General features: G+C 35.4%; 1 protein-coding gene across 1 annotated transcript in view; it reads right to left on the bottom strand.

Annotated features, from left to right (window-relative positions):
* The window catches only part of LOC137406854 (uncharacterized), a 269,187-nt gene that overhangs the window by 234,117 nt on the left and 10,323 nt on the right, over nt 1–24,747 (bottom strand). The window contains exons 5-7 of the mRNA XM_068093461.1: nt 24,001–24,141; nt 18,498–20,467; nt 18,343–18,402 (exon numbers count right to left, since the gene is read on the bottom strand). Coding sequence (XP_067949562.1) covers nt 18,343–18,402; nt 18,498–20,467; nt 24,001–24,141 — 2,171 coding nt within the window. The remainder of the gene's footprint in view (nt 1–18,342; nt 18,403–18,497; nt 20,468–24,000; nt 24,142–24,747) is intronic.

The raw sequence follows: 24,747 nt of genomic DNA, 5'->3' as shown, positions 1-24,747 counted from the left end.
CAAAAACATAGATAGCTGGTTGCAAATTAAAGGGCTTCTCATGTGAAGTTTGAAACTTTTTTATCAGAAAGTATAGATATCTTTTCATCAATTGAAATTTGTTTGCTGTTTTAGTGATGTGACTGCCAGGACGTTTTCAGATTAAAATTGACAAAACTTGATCGCTGTTGAAACGCTCAGAAGAAAATACATCTTTTTCTTTTGGTCATTTTAACCAAAACCAATCTTGCCGATTTTTCTTCAAGTTTATCCGAAGCTTACCTCGCTTTTCCTTGCTTTCGACGGGTCATCCCAAAGCGGATGTTTGGTGAAATTTGATTTTTTGCAAACCTTTAGAAAGGTAATTAACAAAAATATTTTGCTGATGATGGTAAAAAATTATGCCTGAGAACTACTAAAAGTAGATGTTTATCTCTATGGCTTGGAAAAAAGTGATATTCTAAAGCGATAACAAACGTCTCGGTAGTCTTTGGGCAAAAAAAACTGTTTGAGGTAACAAAGTTAAAGGTTGACTTGCAACAAAATTCACATTACAGTTATTTGGTATCAAAAGATTCGCCATGTCTTACTCTGTTGTGGTGTAGGTGCCAAATATGTGGGAATGTGATTAAAAGCTCTTAAAAGCTCAAAAACGAACAGAAAATCGCAGCCACACGAGACCGCCCTAGTTTGGATTCGTTTTCCAAAACCGCTAAAATGTGACGTATGTGTGGGAGATGGTTTATGTTTACACTTTCATGCATCCTTATTCATCGAACTATTTTCACAAATATACTTCACGCTTGCGATAAAAACCATGTCTATTGTTCTTACGCGTCTATTTTATCGGCATCGTAATGCTGCAACTTTTAGCACTGATATCTCAAAACATAGCATAAAAATATGTTTAATTTTTTAAACTTAGCTTGAACGATTGCATATCATCCTCTGATAAAAATGATGAGCCTTTTGGTCCGCTATGATGGTCGAAAAATGCTGTAGAAGTTGTTCGCGCCATATGGCGGGAATTGTAAGTCACATGATCAGATAATGTTAGTTTCAGTTCAAGTTTGATCTATCGCAAATAACAGATACGCTTTCTCGTATTAAACTTGTTAATTTCAATTCGTCATCATCTCTAACGCCACATCGTGTTTGTGCAGCTGCCAAGCTGAGAAGCAATTTTTTTCTTAGCCAAGAGCAGAGAAAAGACCATACCTTCACCGGGCGTGGAGCAACTGGGTGAAGCTGGATGTGACAAACTTTATTTATTCGCCTGCTTACTCTTACCTTTGTTTTCGCCATTTCAAAGACGACATGTTTTCTAGCCTGTTTGCATACTCCCCATGCCACCAAAGCCCGTGAGTAATTTATTTTATGAACCACTAGTATTAGTAGTAGTAACTCGGGTTATTTTCTAGTATTCTCCTAATACTACTGTATTAATCTATATTTAATATTACAATATTAATGTCATTTAATTGTAATATGATATTATTAGTATTTTATCTTTTTAATTACGTGTATTATTCTTATTATAATAACAAAACTAAATCATACTGCATATCTATCTGTAAAACGTAATATAATTATTAATCTATAATTGATAAAATAATGTTATAAGTTTCACGATTAATTTTGCCAAATTTCTTAACCCCACTCACTTATAGATATGTTATATAAAATAGTTATTGTCATTTTCTGGTATCATCGTTAATAGCATATTAGTATTATTAGATTATTATTATAAGTATTAGATGATGAAGAGTTTGTGCCAACCACTGAAGACTGGGAAGAGTTTGAGCGCTATGCTGGCCAGCGTCAAACACTCTCCAATTACATGTAAGATAGAGCTGAACTTAACCAAACTTGACAAAATATAAAGAATATCCATAGAGTTATTATTCACATTTTTATGTTTACAATATCATGGATTCTGATAAGGTTTTGTAAAATCTGTGTCATGATTGCATGGCTATATATTTATTCTTTTTCTGATCAATCAAATATGATATAATAAGAGAAAATGATGTTGTACAAATCTCATTGCAAGTCAACTATTGTGTTGTGATTTCAGACTCGAATCCTCCTTCAAAGAGGAGAAAATAATAGTAAGTGTGACAGCATTCCAGCGACTATTTCACTGTCACGCCTGCGCCCTCCTCTGCTCATTCACGATGGTGCGAGAAGGCGGATGGGTAGAGTTCAAGGTTAAATGTGCCTCCTGTCACCAATCGTACACTTGGGAAACAACTGCCAGGGTGAAGAGAGCTCACGTCATCAGCCCCCTGATGGCAGCTGCATCACTCTTATGGCGGATGCCTTACGCAGAACCTCCGTTTTCTGTCATTCCTGAACATCGCGATACCAAGCCACAGCGTTTGCCTCTACCAACAAAGAGAATACTTACATGGTGTGAGTGTTAATATTTACCCATAAACTTGGGAAATGTGAGTAAAAGCTAGGCACACCAATTGAATAACGACATTTAGAAACAATTTTGTTCTTGAAATGAAAATATGTCATCCTTCAAGCGAAATATATTATAATTTGAAATTCTGATTCTTCATCATAATATAACACAAAAAGGGGGAAGAGGTTTCTACATTCTTAGACTAATGATAATGATACAAATTAATCTTGTATAATGAATTTTTACAATATTTTACAGTGTATTGCTGAGCAGTACACCCTGCATAACGAGGGACTGATGGCAGCAATCGATTGGGAGCTTGATTTGGCAGGTGACAGTAGATGTGATAGTCCGGGGCATTGCGCACTATACGGGGCCTACACTATGATGGATCAGAGCTGCGGTTTAATAGTCAGCAGCCATCTTGACAAGGTAAAATTTTGACAGTTTTTACTTCACAGCCTGACAAAAACCCAATTTTTTTAGTAGTTATCAATGCATAAACATGAAGTTGCTGATCTAGCTAAATAATTCATTCAAATAATGTGAAAGTGATTGTTGGTCGTAACTTTTTTACTTTGCATTCAACGGAGACCACCAGCTCTAACGCCATGGAGCTGGAAGGTTTCAAGCGATGCCAGTCCGATCTAATTTCCCACGGCCTGAGAGTGAGGTCCATTACAACGGATGTTGTTACAAAGGTTGTGTGCATACCGCAAGCTTGTGTTTTGGCTTATGCCGCAAATTCGTCACGGTGAGCGACGGCCTCTACATGCCTGCTTGGTGTCTAAGATTCGGGCTCTTTTCCCACCAACGGATGATGAAGAAGAGTTTGCAGACTTGCAAACAAGATTTGCGGCATAAACCAAAACACAAGATTGCGGTATGCACACAACCTTTTCTGAGCATTTGGTGATGGCTCTCCAAATGGGAATAGATTATCTACCAAAACAATTATTGAAAAACAATAATTGCTGATCATCAAAATAATCTCGATTTTTATATAATAAATTTATAAAACTAATACACTCTCTACTGTAGTAAGTGTACAAGCCAAATATAACAATTCTCCTTGTGTTCCACGAGTTCAGAATATGTGTGTTCAACCGATGCATTAAATGTGTAACACAAGAATTGTAAATAATGCATGACACATTAGCATAGCTTTGGTGTTATTGGCATTAAATGAAAATCCAACTCACTATGATATCGCAGGAAATTATTCTACCCCAACTCAAGGGGTGCAGGCGCCAAAAGTTCGTCCACACCAGGATGCATACACAGGCATTCATGCTCCCCGCGGTCATGGAGACGATGCGCAAACTCAGCATCATGGCAGCACAAACATTCAGGAAGAGATGGCATGTCTTGACAACGCTCGCAGGCACACCACTCTGTAGCCGGTGGTATTAGCTCCTAAAGAAATGAACAGATATGTCTATGCAACCATAGCTAATACATCAGGTCGATGTTATCCAACAGTATATCAGTGCAGCACTAGATTTAAATATTAAAATTGTTAATGTTGTCATTCGAGAAAAATCTGTAATTATTTTTTTGCAATATGAAGCGATAATTATCATCATTAAAATCATATACATGTATATAATAATAATATTCGTTCTATCACTCTCAAGCTAAAACTATTACTACTAGCTAGCTTGGCACATAAGAGCTGGCTAGTGGCGGTGCTTACTTGCTGGGAGGTTTGATTCTGTTGAGGATCTTCTTCAGATAGAGCGTCAGGCTCGAAACGCCAGGGTCTTAACTCTTCAGAATTTGACCATTTTTATGATCGCAACTCGGACATGTACACGTATGTTGAATAGTCGGACGAAATGGCAAAGCTGAAACTGTAAAGTAGCGAGCATCTATATTTGATAGGGTCTTAGGTAAAACCCGAAGTGTTTGTCATAAACTATTGCTACGATAAGTTTGATATTGAGCTTTGTATTGGCCTTTCAATTCAAAACATCACGTGACAAGACAATAACCAAAATCCGCGGATACGTCATCGAAATCAAGAGATTCCAATCTACGGCGGCTCTTTGTTTTTGAGCTTTTAAGAGCTTTTAATCACATTTCTACATATTTGGCACCTACCACACAACAGAGTAAGACATGGCGAATCTTTTGATACCAAATAACTGTAATGTCAATTTTGTTGCAAGTCAACCTTTAAGGTCGAGTTATCTAAAGCAATTTATCATTGCGTGGGAATGGACCAAACAAATCCATTCGAGTTAATCATGTGCTCGAGCTATCTGAGGGCTGTCTGTATTTATATTTTCATGCATTCGTTTTCTTTATTATGTCTCATAAAAAGGCTATCATCTTGACGTTATGTTTTATTATTGTAAGGTGCTAATGCTGTATCTGCCTTGACATTATACTGTCTGTTATGTTATACATAAAAATTTTACTGATAATAAATTTTGTCAATACAACCACATTACTGCTGCACTGTTTGTATATGCCATGCAAAAACACAGGCTATACATGAAGAACTGGTGAGCAATGATTAGTGTTAGAAGTCTCCATTCAATGTAGAAGTGTAGAAGTCATGTATAGTGCATGTAGAAGTCTCCATTCAATAAATGCTGGCGATAACTCAGCAGTGCAATAGCAAAATATTTTGTAGAATTTTTTGAAAGATGCAAAATTTTTCAATACTGGAAGTTTGAAGAACTTCAGTGTGCCTAGCAATGTCAATTTCATTATCAGTTGTCTGTACAAAAAAAGGACAACTTCAATTTGAGTGGTTCAAGACTAATGCATTGTAGACTAGCTGTAAAACACATTGCATATTTCCCTTGTTCTCTCCGACACCATTGACATGTATGACTGCATATGTGTATCCATAGTCTAACCAGCGCAACAATTTCAGTAGACTGCATATTTGGAGTTGTTTTACAGTATGAAAGACAACTCTCAAAAAACCTCTTGCTGTACGTGAGTATGTTCCCATGGACGGATAATGCAGCTAGTATATATATATATATATATATACATATACTCATATACTCATATACTATACTTATATATACTTATATACTATACTTATATAAAAAATTGTTTCCTCATCCCGGTTAACCCAGATGGGTGGTAATTTCTGCTCTAACTCGGGTCTCCTACCAGAGACCTGGGAGTCTGAGCACTCGCCTCAAGATCTTAGCTGTTCCCAATAGCGCGCTTTTCTGCAACTCACCTGAGTTGATTGCTGTCGGTATTTGGCAAGCCACATTTTATGCACCGGTGTTATTGCGCCCAGTGCCCCAATGACTATTGGGATTACAGTTGTTCTTACATCCCAGCATTGTTCAATCTCTTCTCCAAGAGGGAGATATTTCTCTACCTTTTCTTTTTCTTTGCTGGCTATATTGTAGTCATTGGGTACTGCTATATCTATTATAGTATCCCTCTTGTTCTCCTTGTCCACCACCACTATATCTGGTTGGTTTGCTAGGACATGTTTGTCAGTCCGGATGTAGAAGTCCCAAAGGATCTTAGCGCGGTCATTTTCAATGACCTTACCAGGAGCTTCCTACCAGTGTTGTGGTTTATTAAGGCCCTACTCATCACATAGACTTCTATACACAATGCCTGCAACATGATTATGCCGCTCAGTGTATGCGTTTCCTGCTAGCTGCTTGCATCCACTCACGATGTGTTGGATGGTCTCAGGCGCATCTTTGCACAGTTTGCATCTAGAATTGTCTCTAGTGTGATAGATTTTTGTTTGGAGTTGCCTTGTTGGGAGTGCTTGCTCCTGGGCTGCCGTGAGTAGAGACTCTGTATTGGCCGTTAAGTTTCCTTTGTTCAGCCACATATATGTCTGGTGAAAATGGCCAACCTTAGATAATTGCCGGTGGTAAGCACCATGAAGAGGTTTCATGTGCCAGTCAGTTTCTTCATCATCAGGGCGAAGCTCCATTGTCAGAGCAGCTGATTGAAATTCAGCTAGCAGCTTATCTGAAGTAGCCATGGAGGCTGCATAGGCTTTGATGCTTTGTTCTTCCTCTTTCACTGTCTGCTGTACACTTTTGAGTCCCCTATCGCCATCTTTCCTATCGAGATACAATCTAGTAGCATCAGATTTTGGGTGGTGCTCCACGCATGGTCAGCAGTTTACAAGTTGCTATATCTGTTTCCTTGATGGCTTCTTCAGTCCACTTTATTATGCCTGCTGGATATCTTATTACTGGCAGTGCATAGGTATTTATTGCCGTGACTTGTTTCTTGGCATTGAGTTGGCTCCGTAGGACCTGCCGAAGGCGTTTTTTGTATTCGGTAATGGCTTTGTGACGTACCTCGGCTTTGTGGTTGATAATTGCTTTGCATAATCCCCAAATACTGGCACCCTTCTTCTATATCTTTAATGGTACCATTTGGCATTCTTAGGCCATCTGTGAGCATAGAATGGTCTTTCTTAAGAATTAGCCTTCCACATTTCTCAATACCGAAGGTCATTCCGATATCCTTGCTGTATACCTGAGTGAGGTGTATTAGCGAATCAATGTCCCTTTCTTCGTTAGTGTACAGCTTGATGTCATCCATGTAGAAGAGGTGGTTTATCTTGGTGCCAATCTTAAACTGGTACCCATATTGAGTCATTTCCAGCATATTGCTTAGAGGGTTTAGGCATATGCAGAAGAGCAGCGGTGATAAGGAGTCACCTTGATAGATGCCTCGCTTAATTTTTACACTCGCCAGCTTTTTGCCATTAGCCTCCAGTTCCATCTTCCATTTGGTCATTGACATCTTGATGAATGCCACAAGAGCAGGGTGAACATTGTACATACTGAGGCACTCAAGTATCCAGCTATGGGGAATTGAGTCATAGGCCTTTTTGTAGTCGATCCAAGCCATTGCAAGATTGGTATGCCTTCTCCTGCTGTCTTGACAGACCGTCCGATCCACCACTAACTGTTGTTTGGCTCTTTGGGTGTGGCGCCTTATTCCTTTCTAAGCACTGGTCATATCGTGACTCATGTGCTCTTCCAGTTTGTCTGCAACTATTCCTGAAAGCAGTTTCCAGGTGGTCGGCAAGCACGTTATTGGTCGATAGTTTTTGGGAATCGGCCCCTGCTTTGGATATATATATATATATATATAAGTATATATATACTGGTTAATATGCTGTTAACTGCACAATATTAACAATATACAGTATATATACTGTATAGATACTGGATATATATAATGTATATATACTGTATACAGATACAGTATACACACATATATATATATAGTATATACACATAGTACAGTAGGCGGTCCTACAATGTGATTAATCCATTCCAGGAATGGTTACGTTATAGGAATTTATGTTATAAGAACAGTAAAATGCCTAATCTGTTCCAAGATCTTTCCAAACTCAACCCTTCGGGCATGCAAAAAGAAAAAAACTTGACGTAACTCTTTTAATTTGTGGTCTGTACCGTAACTGCAGTGTCATCGGTTGGCATCGACAACTTTTCTCCTATTTATGATCAATCTCACTGGTTTTATAGACCATGATTGCGCCAAATTGGCAACAAGTTGTTAACTGCACATTTTTGACGTTCATTTACAACAATTAGCTTATTTGTTCTAAACAGCAAAGACTATTCTGCAAAGTAAAACTAGTAGCAAATATTTTATACATCTACAATAAGGCAAAACAAAATCTTTCCAGTTTAAAAATCCATTCTACCTGTTCGTCGTCTATCTGTCTTCAGGGGGATCAAGGTTAGGATAAAAGATAACTTACTACAATACTCCAACTTGTGACATTCAGATTGGTGGACCGACGCTGAAACACCTGCACCAATCGATCGCCTTTGTATTTATGAACAATTGCGCAGCTATCTGTCCTCCTTTTTGTCAACACATTTAACGATCTATTACGATAAACTAGAATGTCGCGAAAGTTATATAGAAGTTGTATAAGTTGCATTTAATGTTATATGCGCGGCGGTTTTTCTTCCACAAGTGCGGCGAGATAAACTAACATTCAACTCAAACTTAAAAACTCACCCGACGTAACACTTTAAGTTATGTGGAATTTTTTCACTTAGTGGAAAGCAAAAACTTCACATAAATTTTTTACGTTATCTGTTATTTACCTTATAGGAGGTATACGTTACAGGAGTGCCTACTCTATATATATTCAGTATATATGCACAGTATATATATAGTCGTGATGATAAAATGAAACACATATGTGCCACCTCAGGTCGTGCAAAAAATGTTGAAAATATTTCCCGATGTGGAACTATGGCTAACCAATATAATTATTAATGAGATTACTGATTAAAATTTATTTGGTAACATAATGCATAAACTGAATCAAGGATAAATTAATTTTATAAATGTAATTTCTAATCCCACGAACACACGAGCGGAGCGGAAGTGTGGGAGTTTTTATGATAAATGCATGTGCACACAACTTACGAAAATTATTCATCAACAATGAGACGAACCCTCGTCAAGAAATTTCATCAAAAAATTTAAGCATCGGAATGTAAAGTCGTTAAAGTATAATAACGATACAAAACACATTTAAACCTATTTAAATATGTTACCAAGTCTTTGTAAACCGTCGGTATTATTTTAAAACTTACCCATCTGATCGGATTATACACAAATAGACAGATTAATTTGAACAAAAATTGCCACAAAAAGCTTGAAAAGCTCGGTTTAATAAAAGTTAAGATCGAAAATTGAAACGCCAATAAAGCCGTGCGACCGATTGTAGAACTATTTAGCAGTGCGCATTTCACGAAAAAACCGTGCTCATTTCATCAGTCTATGGCCATTTTTACTTGTATTCGAATTTATTCGAAGGTTTCTGTAATAAACGTAGACCGTTTGAGGCGTAGACCAATTTACAGGTACGAAATTGTGGTACACAGTTTATCAGCCTGTGTTTTTTGTCCAATCACCGAAGGTTTCATTATTTGAAACGTTAGCCGAAATTCTTTACAACTTATGTACAAGCTAGGGCCAAACTACAACGCCCTTTCATGACGAGAACATTTTTTATTTTGCTACATTTTTATACGCGTGAATGCTCCTACCTGCTTTCTGTTAAAGATCGCTTATCAAAACCATTCTACATTCAACGCAACCAACTTTCAAACTGTGTATAGTACACAGTAGCTTGCCATTTTACTTCTAATTTTGCATTTCAGAGTTATAATAAACACATTTCTTTATTGTTGTTGAATTACATACATTACAGTAAATTAGGCCTACAGCTTTATAACACTTTTATAACAGCTTTTATTTTGCTGCAGTTTGCAGAAATCTTCGAGACGCATGAACGCTCATAGGTTTTCTATTATTGCTGTATTACTATATTAACAATATTGGTTATTTTAATAATATCAGTGCATTTTACTTATAATATTGGCCAACATTGCATTTCTCCTATTGCAAGGGAGAGATATAAACGTGTAATATTTTCCTTTCATTGTTGTTGTTTGTCATGACCAAACACTTTTTAAATAAATTTTCTAAAAACCTATATAAATACCACAACTTCTCGATATTGCTACCTATGACGTTTTGAAATGTAAACAAAATTGTGTATTGGTTTTCTATTATTACTATTTTAATAAAATTGATTATTCTAAGAATATCAGTGCATTTTACTTCTAATATTGGCCAATATTGCATTTCTCCTGTTGCAGGGGGAAAATATAAACATCTTTTCCATTCATTATTGCTTATTGTTGTATATAATAACACCCACACCCAGTACATTACAGCTACCATTGCAGTTATCCTATTGCACTGCAGTGCCATTTGACTGCTAATATTGCATTTCTCAACCATCAGTATCCTTTATTTTTTTGCCAATATCTCTGGCCATCTCTTTGGTCGTGGGCTGTATGACAGTGGAATTTCTAGTACATATAGTTTCCCAGCTAAACGTAATTTGACAAATCAATTATCAATTTAAATATTTTGAAAACTAATTGGACAACTTAGTGAAAAGTTCAACTAGATGTCAAATTCAATTTAATTATCAAATCATTATTTGTTTGACAAACTTATTAATTTAAAAATTAACAAGTTACCTAAGTTAAGACTAAATTTATGTTGTTAATTTAATTATTAATGTAAAGGAGTTTCAAACTTAATTGGTAATTTAATGCATAATTGAATTTAGACATAAGATAATTTGTTAATTTAATTAATAATGCAAGTTCACAAACCCAAAATTGACTAATTTAATCGGTAATACAACCTTAAGCTATAAATCAATTATTAATGCAATTCCAATTTCTGCCATCAGCCCTACCCTGGCTCAGGCATAATCAGTGTTTAACAGTATCACAAAAGAGGTCAACCACTCACAAAACACAAGTCCTGACCTTCTTAACTACAAGATGTTACCAGCTTTTGGTAGGCTGTGTGACAAAAGGCTATTCAGTAATAGCCACCTTAAGATATCAACATCATTTTCTATTAACCCTTTAAACCCAGGCCATTCTTGTCAATGTGTGTCAGTATCCTTGGGAAATTTATCCAATGATAGAAAGGTTTAAAACTTTTCTCAAATGTATTTAAATATGCTCATAATCCAGCTCACATCAACACACAGCAAAGGCCATCAAATCCAAAAAAAATTGTTTCACAGCTCTACGGGCTGAAACAATAAAAATTCATACAATTCTAAAAAAATTCTAAATATCTTTACCGTACCATCATATCTATCAATCACATGTTCATCATTGTTTTATTACTCAAAATAATCAGCAAATTTATAGTTTGTCTCATAAAAATCTTCATCTGCATCATCATCATCTGCATCCATCACATACCAACAAACATGTCATGTCAATTTTTTTTCACAATATCGTCCCAGTAAAATTATCATTATAACGAAGGAAGTAAATAGAAATATTTGCAAACGGTTGAAAATGGAAGAACATTTCTGGTCCAACACCATGTGCAATAATTAATTTGATTGGCAACGCTGTCATTTAGAAAAGTATTTGAAAACAAAGCCGTGTGGATGCTGGTTTTCCGGCGGTTAGAGTTTCTGACCCGCCCTATGCGATGCCACACCTTAAATGTTATTATTAAAATGCTATTACTGCGTTTGAAGTTGATTTAGGTTTGATAAAATGATCGTATTGATTGTGCCTGACAATTGTCTTTTATTACCCAGAACATGCAGAAGCCTTGAATTGTGCATGAGTATATATGTGACAGGAAATAGCGTAAGCCAAATAACGTAAATAAAGTAAGATATTAAGCACATAACACAGTCGGATGGTAAAAAAAGTTGAACTACAAAGTAGTAAAGATTGCATTTGTAGATCTTCAGCCCTTCTCAGTGGCAGAAGATCAGGTATTTAAGAAGCTTTTAAAAGAAACTGATCCTAGACCTTGCCATCTCGGAATACTTCGTGTTACAAAATTATTCCATCATTCTATGCAGAGCACGAAAACTCTGAAGTCTGAGATCAAACAAAAGCAGTTTCGCTTTAACCAGTCTATTCAGCATTACTACAGATGCATGCACCAGTTCAACTAATGCCAGCTTTTTCACTCACACCCTCAACCTTGTGAAAGTCTTTAAAACTAAAAACTACACGCAGGAAGTTTAAAGGACAGTGGAAATGCCTGAACGCTACACATCGAAGCATCTACAGGCCCACTTGTTCAGCACATTGCAAAAATTGGGAAATTCTTCCGGCAACTGAAAGCCCAAAAGGGATGGTAGAGAACAATGAAGAGAAGATATGACAATCTGCACAAAAATTATTGAAAAAATCAGTAAACTAAACAATAGCAATTTAAAACCATATACAGTGGGCTCTTACTATACGATTTCAATTCATTCCAATGTTTGCATCATAAGGCAGAGATTTCGTATAGAGGAATTAGGAAACCCATAGAAAATATCCAATGCAAACAACTTCTGGTAAAAATTATCAAAATTTCATCAACGCACTGTACGTATTGAACATTAGTAACAAAATAACATGTTAACCTTAGTAATTAGAAATTCCTCTGTCATACGGCCCACGACCAAAGTAATAATGGAAAAAGAAAGGGCACTGCCAGTTGAGAAATGCAATATTAGCAGTCAAATGGCACTGCAGTGCAATAGGAGAACTGCAACGGTAGCTACAATGGTAGCTGTAATGTACAGGGTGTTATTATTTACAACAAACAGCAATAATGAAAGTAAAAGATTATATGTTTATATCTCTCCCTGCAATAGGAGAAATGCAATATTAGAATTAAAATGGCAAGCTGCTGTGTAATATACACAGGCTAGGGGGGCTGTATATCATTGGTCATAACAACCAATATTAAGAGGTTGTGATATTTATATGTAAAAAAATTATGCTGATAGTAAAAATCTAAACAGATTTTAGCTGGTTGCCATAGAAATAGATGTATACCTTTAAGAAAATGTAGGCCTATTACTTAATTTTTGCAGATATTAAAAACAGCTTGGCAGTACCGCGATATTGGGCACAGCCGCAGTACCATCAAAAAAATCTTTATAAAAATAATAACAGTAACATATTGCACACCCTCGGTCACTATATACTTTGATCTTGTAAATTCGAATGATTATTCTTATAACTAAATCTCATAATAATCTTTTGAAATCGAATAATTATTCTTACAATAAAATATTGTAATAATCTTATAAGAATCGTTAGAAAAATATCATCGTCACTCTCTTTACTTTTACTACTATGGACATCAGTCGGAATACAAAAGTACTCATTATAAGTGTCCAAAATGTCAGAGTTTGATAGAATTGGCAAAAAAGAAACGCTTATTTAATTACATAGTTAATTACAAAAACCTTCGGCAATTGGGCAATGCCATAGACTGGTGAAATGCGCACATTTTTCTCGTGAAATGCGCAGAACTTAATTGTTTTACTCTCTGTTGCACAGCCTTATTGGCGTTTCGTTGGCCGGTCTTAATTTTGATTAAAAAAGATTGTCAAGTTTTTATTGCGATTTTAGGCCAAATTAATCTGTCAATTTATGTATACTCCAATCAGATGGGTTAGTTTTAGGGTATTGCGGAAACTTTTCAAAGACTTGGTAAAATATTTAAATATGTTTATACTTGTTTTGTATCATTATTATACTTAAACATCTCTACACAAAAACGGTTAAATTTTTTGATGGGATTTCGGTACAAGGGTTAGGTAACGGCCGTTGACGGATAATTTTTCGGGAGTTGTGTGCACATATGCATTTATCATAAAGCTCCCAAACAATCGCTTCGCTCTTGTTTGGTCGTGGGACTATAATTACCTGCAGTAACTTTAGTGCATTTAGTGATAATGATCTGTATACAATGTAACGTTACAATGTAATATGTGCAGTACGTATCATAGGGAGTTCTTACTTTCGAGGCAGACGTATAGAACAAAGGCTGAACTTAACTTGCATGAATTTAGCTCACTAAACGCATACTTAAAGCTAAGTTTTAGTATGTATTTTTAACTATTTTACTGAATTTCAACTTTTTATCGCTAAAATTTTAGCACCCGTGTGTCCGATTTCGTTTTCACAATAACTAATAATGAATGACGCCGAACTGAGCGAGCTTGAGCATTGTATCTCTTTTTTTCGTTGTTAGAGGGATTTCGGCAAATAGTACTTTGGCATATTTGTTATTCCAACATAATCAGCATACCAACTACCAAATTTGAATTTAGAGAGAAATATTTGTTGATTTCGTATGGAGCGAACGAAAAATTAGTGCGTTCAAAATCGCGGGGCGAAAAAATTGTGTAACCGGGTCATTGTGACCCGACGGCACACTGTACTTTAAATGTAGTAATGAATATGTGCACAAGTATTTCGTTGCATAGCAATTAAGCCATGTGACTGAGTGGGTTAGTTTACCTGAATGCAGACCTGGAGGTTCTGAGTTCAAATGCAGTGCAGAGCAATTTTGCGTTCATAAAACTTTACCGCTATAACTGGACACACGAATGTCAGACCAACAAACAAACGGCAAAGACAAATTTTTATACCGTAAAATCTTTGTTTGAACGCCATGGTGCTCTATTTTTTAACCCTTTCTCTATAGTGGTGCTTAATTAGAGGTGACATTCACGTAAAGGTGGCCGTTGTATGTTTTTAGCACCTCATCAGAATTTCGAGAAGATAAATTTAATCCTTTCAGCAAATGCAAATGCCACCTATATTTTGCACTCTCCTTTGGGTGAAGCAACATTAATCCTTTTGACAGCAAGATATTTGCCAACTTACCTCCTACTTGTATATTTCTAAATAAATATGAACGGGTAAGCTGGTACGTTTCTCTACCAGTTGTTATCTATTGCTTGCAATTAACCTATAATTTATTGGCTCTTTCAAACTTTTTATTTTATTTTACATTTGAAAACATATTTTCATATCATAATTATATTTAACATGCTGGCATAAATCTCATTGCAGCCATTGATATGTTTGCTACAGTTTGCAGCCAAAAGTGGCTTTTTATGTGCAATAGAAGAGAAGTTATGAGCATCGATCCATTGTAAGCCGAGTTCAGATTACCGAAATGATATTATCAAATAATATAGTAAAACCTGCCAAATTATGTTATATAATATGTACGTATATATTTAATATTTATATATAAATAAATATTACATAATTGATACATGTTTACTAACCTATAGTCTATCAAATGTACATTAAAAAACAAGTGACATATATAAACCATATTTATAGTACATTCATAGGGAAAAACTGACGTTTTTGAAGCAAAAATGTTAGCATAATTTGCTTAGTCGGTTGCATTTTGATTGTTGTGTTCGTTTGGAGCCATTTCATATTTTTCTGACTGTTCAATACCTTCCACAGTGTATTCTGACCTCTTCTGCACAGCTGAGCTAGTCGATATTAGTGTTCAAACATATTTTTAGCAGAGCAAAACTTTTATGAGATGCCATTCAGAATACCGTAAAACCTGTATTTGAATGCCACATCTATTTGAGCACCACTATGAGAGAAAATTTGAAAAATAGCACACCACCCTTTGAACGCTATTTCTATTTGAATACCACTGGTATTTGACCGTCACTATATGACATTCTTAATCTTCACGACAGGTTGAGGTCAGAAGACAATGTGGAAAGTATCGAATAGCCAAAAGAGTATGAAATGGTTCCAAATTGAAAGAACAATCAGAACGCAACTGGCCGAGCGAACGACGCAAATATTTTTGGTGCAAAAGGTTAATTTTTGTTTCTACATTTATTATAAATATGGGTTGTTTACATCACTTGTTCTTGAATATATATTTGCAAAATTTGATGGAATATTGTTATATAACTTGCAAGTTTGTAGACTTATAGCACATTATTTGATAGCATCAATGAGGTTATCTGAACTCGACTTACAATATATCGACTCTCGTAACTCCTGTCCTATTGCACATGAAAAGCCAGTTTTGGCTGTAAACTGTAGCAAACATTACAATGATTGCACTGAGTTTTTATGCAACATTGTTAAATATAGTTATAAAATGAAAAAATGCCTTCAAATTTAAAATAAAATAAAAAATTTGAAAGCTTCAACGATTTGCAACGCAGGCTATAAGACCACTGTAGGTTAATTGTAAACAATAGATATTAACTGGTAGAGACATGTAGCATCTTCCATGCGCATATTTATTTAAAATCTATGACAAGCTGGTGGCAAATTAGCACATTTCTTGCATCCAAAAGGGTTAACTTCGCAGTGCCCGAAGGAGAGTACAAAATATAGGCGAAATTCGATTCGTCTGTGAACGGGTTACATTTATCTTTTCAACATTCTGACAAGGTGTTTGAAAAATACAATCACACATTCTGCCATCACCCAAACTCTGGCTCAGACATAATCAGTGTTTACCTCTATCACAGAAGAGGTAGATCAATGGCCACCCTTTATTTGAACGTCACATCTAATAAAGTGCCACTCTAAGGGAGAACATAAAGTGCCATGGTGGTCAAATAAAGGTTTTACAGTAATTAGGATTAGATCAAAATTAATTTGTCAATTTAATAATTAATGCAAATAACTTTCAAACTTGATTGGTAATTTTATGCATAACTGAGTTTAAACAGAAAAAAATTTGTTAATTTAATTATTAATGCAAGTTCAGAAACCCAAAATTGATTAATTTAATCAGTAATGCAATCTTAAATGATTAATAAATTTATTTAATCACAATTTCTACCATCACCCCAACCCTGGCTCAAGCAAAATCAGTGTGTAACTGTATCACAAAAGAGGTAGACCACACTTACAAAACACATGCCCTGGCCTTCTCAACTACAAGATGTTACCAGCATTTGGTAGGCTGTGTGCCAAAAGACTATTCAGTAACAGCCACCTCCTAATAACAGCTTCCTTTCCTTAACAAACAATCATGAAGGACATTAATTTGATATCATACCTTGCTAGTTAGATTTTCTCTTGTTTCAACTTCAAAATGGAGCTGACCAAACATTGCCTGCAGATGTTTAACATCGTGTTCTGATCCATCTCTGTAAGATGTCTTACCATGAACATCAAGGAACTCATTGTTGTTGATTATTAGCACTCTTCCTCGAGGATTTGTCATCTTATAGACCTGATAGAGATTTATTGAGTTATTGATCAAAAAGTCATAGTGGAGATACATATGATCTAGAATGTTGAAAAATGTACCGTACTTTTCGGACTATAAACCGCACCCCTATATAAGACACATCTGCTTTATTGTCCAAAAAAGATAATAAAACAATACATAGGCCGCACCTTTGTATAGGCCGCAGAACTCAGGACGGTTCTTCTTAACACGGCAGCAACTTTGCTGTTTTAAACAGAACAGTGCCTAACGGCCCTGTTTCGTATTAACCGATGCTTTTTAACCTAGTGCCTAATGAAACAGTACCGTTAAACATTGTTTCGTATTTTCTTTCACCGCTAGAGGCAGACTAACTGGAGATTCTGGTTAATGCGCACTAGCAGTGAAAGAAAAAGCCACAGAATAGCCACACCCTTATATAAGCCGCATGGCCCAAATCATCAGAAAAAGGGGGTGGCTAATAGTCCAAAAATTACGATACGTAAATTAATTCCAATGTTAGTTATTTGTTATGTTATTTTGCAAGCAATATATTTAACAAATAATAAGTAGTTATACAATTCTGAATATATTAATATGGTTGAATATTAGCTATAGTTACAATCATATAGTAACTGCAGAAGTGAATATGGCACATGTAGTACTAAATCACTTGTATTACATATAAAATAGTGCTTTCGGTAAATTGCTGAAAAAATATACATAAACTAAAAATGTATTTAAAACAACTAAAAATATTTGAATCCAAAAATGTTTTTTATTATCTTACAAAAATGACTCTTTTATCTCTGATAGTTAAAGAGCGAAGAGATTTTAAATACCTAATTGATACTATTTTATTATTGTATTGTTCATAACAAGAACATAAATCAGGTACTTGCCGCATCAGTGTTGTGGAACAGGTCTTTGATCTCTGTCTTATTTGTATAAGTCGGCCTGCCATCAGAAATAGCCTTGCATACATCAACAAATGATAAACCTATCAGATCAGGGCTTCCATTGAAAGCAAAAGGGCGGGTGGAAGTAGTGCGCGGTTGAATGTTGCCAGACACTAAAACAAATGTAAAGGTAGAGTTTTACAACTTTCACACAATGAGGTAGTTACATGTAATACTTGTAGAAATAAAATTTGAATCACTAGAATATCTCATCTTACTGTGATAATAGAAATAAACCTACTGAGTATTCTCTATGAAAGGTTACTATTCAATATTCTTTATTATTATAATAATACAACTTCATAAAAATAGAAATAGCCAGTATGATTGGTTTTACTGAACTAATGCATACTTGTGTATGCATTAGTTGTGTATGTACAAAATCAGCTACATATGAATGCTAACCTGATGCTGTGGCTGTTTGTTTTGCTGACACGTATTCCTTGAGTTTCCTTTTTTCATCCTCTGACAAAGACTGACCTTAAAACAAATCCAGAAATTAGTTGTTTATCTTGTTGTTGAGTTGAATACAATCACGTAGGAGAAATATTTACACTTACTTGGAAACTTAAAGACTGAAGACACACTTTCTCCGGCACATACTACATCTCTCATCTTTATCCCTCTAGGTTCTGGCTGTGCGCGTGAAAGAAGACTCCAAGAAGGATTGATGACTTTTTCTGGATGCTGCTGACCAGTTAGTCTGCAGTGGGCGCAGTAGAAAATGCATACCAATGGAGTTGCTCTCCAGGTTTCTCTCAGATGTTCAATGGCCACGTTGATAGTTTTTTTGAGATAGTTCCATGCTTCGTGGAATTCTTCCACGTTAAAAGCAACAGTCGCTGTTACCTTTCCGGCTTTAGCATCATGGGTAAAATGGACTTGGGATTTATCAACTGCAATTGATATTCCATTGTGATGCACGCTGGGTGCACTGTACGGGTCAGGGTATAGCTCCAAAACCCTCACTGTCAGCTCATGAAACGCATACTGTGGAAGTGCCAGTCCTTCACACAAAATATCTGTCTGAAACTGTAAGTCAAGCTTTGTCATTGGCAAGGTTGATTGAAACCCTTGAGCAAAATGAGGAATTATGAATTTTTCATTATCCGTTGAGAGAGAACCAAACAAAATACGAAATTTTGAAAGAATTGCCAATGCCACCCTTTGCTCAACATCTTCAATAAATGCTGTCTCAGTTTTTATCAGGTAAGCCAGCAGCACCAAGCTGATCACTCCTGTGGCTTTAAACTGTCTCACGGACTCCTCAAACTCTTCTTCAAACAAATTCACAGTTTGAACTTTGCAGTTTTTGAAGTTTTCTCTTCGCTTGTCCCATTTGGAGTCACCATCATGGTCATACAAGACATTTAGCAAGTCTGTAACAGCAGATATCTTGTGGAAGACATGTTGATCTAGACCCTCAATGTCATCGTACCAAAGAAGCTTACCACTCAGATGCAAGTATCTGATTATCACCTCCAGCTGGTTCTTTACAACACCGTGTGACTCATGAACTTTGTCGAGCAGCGATTCAAAAGTCGTGAAATGTGACTTTAGAGTACTTATCACATCTTCCACTTGTTTCCACAACCGAGGCACCTCCATAACATATCTTTGGCTTTGCTCCAACAGCTGATCCCTCAGTCTTGTGAACTCACCTGAATATTCACACCCTACTTCGAAAATCCTTTCTGGGGTGAACAGGTCTGTGTCTGCACCAAAGCTTTCAATGCGACAAAAATTTTCTTTCTCAAGTCGATTCTCTTCATTTCGAATCTCATCACGTATGTCGTTGCAATATTGTAAAAGATTCATTTTTTCTGTTTTAAACTTTTCTCCATTGAGTAAATCTTTGTGGGTCAACACAAGAGCCGGGGGTAGCATGTTCGGGTGTGCTAGATAAAGATGGGCCATCCAGTTGAACAAAAGAGCTCGAACAGACTCTTGTCGCCTAACTATATCCGCTTCTTCTACATACATAAACATGTTAATTACCACGACCGGGATGCAATTCTCTCTGAGGGTCAGTCTGTATGCATGATGGTAGATCTCCTGCCCTCCAAAGTCAATGAAATACAGAGATCTTTCACCAAACGATACTTTTTCAAAGTTGAATACTTTTGTAGAAATTTGTTCTGCAGAGCCCAAACTTTCAGTTAGAAACCGTGTTCCCTCTTGCATAGTTTTGATTAAACTGGTTTTGCCTGATCTGGATTTACCGATAACTGCAACAGTGACAGACAACTCCTTTTTCATTCCTTCCGACAGATCTTTGTAGTACTGCTGTATTGCAGACAAACCTTGCCGTATAACATTCCCAGGAGGGCTTTGTAGTGAGTAACAATTGGATAGCTGCAATTCTTGTAGGTTCTTCCAAGATAGAATTTGAGAGCCAAGAGCAATAAGATTGTCATTGTGTGAAATATCCAATATGACCAGCTCCTTCAGCTCCCCTGTCTCTGGAGGAAGTTTGTCAATCTTATTTGAAGAAAGGCCGAGATGTTTGAGCATCTTCAGCTTGCCAAAACTGCAATAGACAATGTCTTAATACTTACAATTGGTCTATTAGAATATACTGTTATACCATTCTAACTTTGAACTTCATAACACGAGAAAAGGGTTTTGTGCAGTTTAAATAAATTAGAAACAATAGAACAACTGTAAAGGTTTTTAAACTTTGTCAAACAACTGTAACTTTCAAACTTCATATCATGAGGAAAATGTTTTGCGCAGGTTAAATAAATTAACAAACAAAATAAAACAACTATAAACGTGTTGAAATGTAAATGAGAAATAATTAGCAAGTAATAGCTAAATTAAGTCTGTTTTGCTACGACTACAATAAAAGATGATTTGGTAATGATACAGTTAATACGAATTGAGAAAACAAATAAAAATTCTGAATAGGTTGAATTAATAATAACAATTCATTGCGTAAAAATGTGTGTGTATAAAGAGGTTACTGTTCCACCAGAAATTATCCATCAAAACTTTGAATACAACGATACTAGTACCTCTCGATACGGGTACAAATGTAAAAATGAGATATCGTATTGTCTTTGTCTGATCGAACGAATAGAGAATGTAGAGGCTATTCCTAATCGAGATAATACAATTGTCCGCGTGAAAAGTATTAGCCTTCACTAATTCTGCAATTGAGCCTTTTGCAAAAACCGGAAATAAAAGTTCATGGAAAGAGGAAAAATCATTGTGTTTCATAGAGTTAATAGAGTTTTGATTATTACATCATTTAGCGTATAAAATCAGGAAAAGGGTGTAGAAAGTATGTAGCAAGGGCTTGAGTCGTAAGAGCCTCCGTGGACTGGTGGTTAGACAATTGGATTGCAAACCTGCTGTTGCAATAATCAAGAGTTCAAATCCAGCAAGATATGAGATTTTAATTTCAACATTTTAATAGCTATAGCCGGACAGGTGGATATCCAAACAGACAACAAACGACAAACTTAGAGAAATATATGTATAGATTATGAAGCTGCAATTGTAAGTCAAAACATAAATATGTTAATAGAGAAATATATATTTAATACTATATAAGTTTTTCAGACTAGCGAGCACTACTAGCTAGTTGTAAGATGATGAACTGTGCAATCCGTTTTTTTCTTCAGACCTGCGAGTTTTCAAGAAGTGAAATTGAAGATACAAAAATGACTTTGACTAATTAGTGTTTAATATTACCACAACAACTATAGTTAACTATAGTCACTCATGTGGTAGTATTTACCATAATACTATCACTCTACAAAGTGACTTATAAACCATATCGATGTAGTAAGTTATGTTATTATTTTGTACATAAGCCATGGACTAACTAACCAATTTTACTATTTATTAAATTGAGAATGCACACAATACTTCCGTATTAAAAAAACTAAATGGTGAAACTCGAATCAAACTCATCATTATCTTCTTGCCGAGAGTCTCTGATAAACTTGTTTGTTCATACTCTACATGAGCCTGGATTGTTGGCAGTGTCTATCTAGTGAAATATTACTACAGTGGACCCTGGATTATGCAATCCTTGTTTTAAAAATTTTTTGCCTAACTATGTTAAACAAAAAGATTTTCTGGCCCTTCGTTATGACATTTTCTCCACCATATGACATCAAAATTTATTTTCGAAATTCATATTTAAACAGCATTGTTCGATGTTTTTGTCGAGTTAGTTTGAAAAAGGTTTTAACAAGGTTGGCTAACAGTTATAGTGAAAGTGAGGCAAATGCGTCTCGGGTCTGTCCAAGCCTTAGTTACACTGCGATTAACCACTATGTCCGTCTCAAAGGTGAGAACTACATAGTAATATTACCTTGTATTGCAGATCATAACCACTAAATAGGTAACTATAGTTACTAAGGTTATTATAGTATTTGATGCTAATTTTTAATATGTACAGTAGTATAGAAAACTTTGATATTTTCACTGGTGATTTGGATTAGATAATTACTATGGGGTCCTCTACTCCATCATATGATAGTTTTGCCTTACAATCTCCACACCAGAATGAATTAATGTCGTATGGGAGGATCCATTGTATTACAATGTTTAGTCTATAGGGCTGCACATGGACTTTCACACATTGATATATCATCTCTTGTGCGTCGGCTTGTTAATAAATCCACAAATGTTGAACCACTTGTTACCAGTAAATAAAGCAGATAGTTCCAGTAGTAGTTAGTAAAATCAAATATCTTTAATGATGCAGGAGAGCAAGCAGAAGATTCTAAACTAATAATATCACGTGACTGCTTTATAATTTCCATGTTAGTTCAAGTAGTTTTTGACTATAAACTTAGGTGACTTACGACTGTTCAACTCTGAATTTAATTACGTATTTATAATCTATCCACAGGTGAAGGATTTAAAATTATTTTTTGAATTTGATAATATTTACTACAACAAAAGTTGTGTCTGTCTGTCCGAAGTCATATTTCGATAATGGAAAAAAGATTGCACCATTTGGGATTTCAACTCTTGAAAATAAATATACTATCTGTTCTTCAGATACTATCAGATACTGTCAGCAAACATCCATTATTTTCAACACACTTGGCATCATTATATGATACAGTGGACCACTGGATTACAGCATTTCTGGCTTACTGTTTTTTTGTCTTACGATGTAGAACAAAGTTTTGCTTGCCCTCAATATGCCATTTTCTTCACAATACGACATCAACAAAATGCCTTTTGAAATTCAAATTTGGTGACCAGTGTGCTGCATACGTCAGCCACCAAGATGCTGGTATGCTAGCCACTAAAAATCCCTGACACAACGCCTGAAAGAGATTCGATGTGGTTTCTCTCAGTTCAGCATTCTTCGTGTTTCGTAAATGCTTGATATTGCGCAAATGAAACGATATCGAATTTATTGTGCATTTTACTGTTTAATATATTATTTACTATAAACTTCAAGTTACTAAGGTTAATATAACATTTTTTACCAAATTTTAAAGTGTACTGTACGTACATAAACTTTGACTGTTTTATCAGGGTGCTTGCATTAGATAATTACCATAGGTTCCTATATCCATCTATACGACATTTTCGTCTTATGATCCCAACACCAAAATAAATCATATTTGAATGGCAGGGGTCGGACTGCATTATATTTTAAACGATTAGCACTAGATAAGAGCTGCTGATAATGAAATTTGTAACGTTAAATAAAGTTACAGTCTTATTGTAAATGTTAACGGTTTAAGACTGTAGACAATGTTACAAAAGTATATATCATTGGTTCAGCTATTATTAAATATAACAAGTGATGGGAAACATGGTCATACATGATAAGTCTATGTAGCTACTCAAATATAAGTATGATGGCCTTTGTTAAACATTGTTAAAACATCAAACCTTGTTAGCCATGACCTAATAAAAACCTGCTAAGAACAATTATATTCATTTAAAACTATAACCCTATCTAAACAAAACTAATCTCAGGTATGGATGATTTGATCAAACACTCATTTTTCTACTAAAAAACTAGTATTCTAATAGATTTGACTCAATACTTGCAGTAAAGGTTTAGACAATATAACTTACGTTGCAGGTAGTCCTGGGAGTTTACAGTCGGACAGTTTAAGTGACTCCAATAAGTTGAGCTGGCTGATTACTTCTGGTAGACCATCGGTGAAAGAGTTCCATGATAGATATAGCTCTTTCAGCCTAGTAAGAGTGTTCAACCTGCAAAGCATATAATCCCATGATATCTTTATGTTAAACATTATCATATATAATTAATTATATGCATTTAGAAACTTGGCATTTCTAATAATCCCAAAGATAATCAATTCATGACTTGTAAAGCACCACAACTATTGTACTTTCATTATAAAATACTCCCATATCCTGTTTTGTAGACAATGCATAGCAACATGACATGGGAGTTTTTGTGGTATTTTACAGGGAAAATAAACCATGATTAGTTAAATCCAACCACATTCTGAACCTACACATCTAAACAGGCTACATAGAAAGTCAGTCTTATTTAGTACCAACTCTTATATTTCAGTAGCCACTAACTCTGAACCAGCTCTAGAAACTTTATGTACTCTTTCAGTATTGAATCATGTCTTTTTCTCTCTACTTCCTTTTCACACTTCCATAAGACATGATATATTGATAATACCACTTTTAGATGGACCTCCTAAAAATGATCCATACTGGCGAACACACCTATTATGAACTGCTGATGTGTTTGTAATGTTACTGATATAGAGATGTATAAATGAATTAAATAACTTTGAAGTGAATAGCGAATAATAGAATCTTAACCCCCAAGTCTTGAAA

Source organism: Watersipora subatra, chromosome 10, assembly GCF_963576615.1.
Source record: "Watersipora subatra chromosome 10, tzWatSuba1.1, whole genome shotgun sequence".
Taxonomy (NCBI): Eukaryota; Metazoa; Bryozoa; class Gymnolaemata; order Cheilostomatida; family Watersiporidae; genus Watersipora; species Watersipora subatra.
The sequence above is the reverse complement of the archived record's forward strand: the minus strand, read 5'-3'. Positions and strand labels throughout refer to the sequence as shown.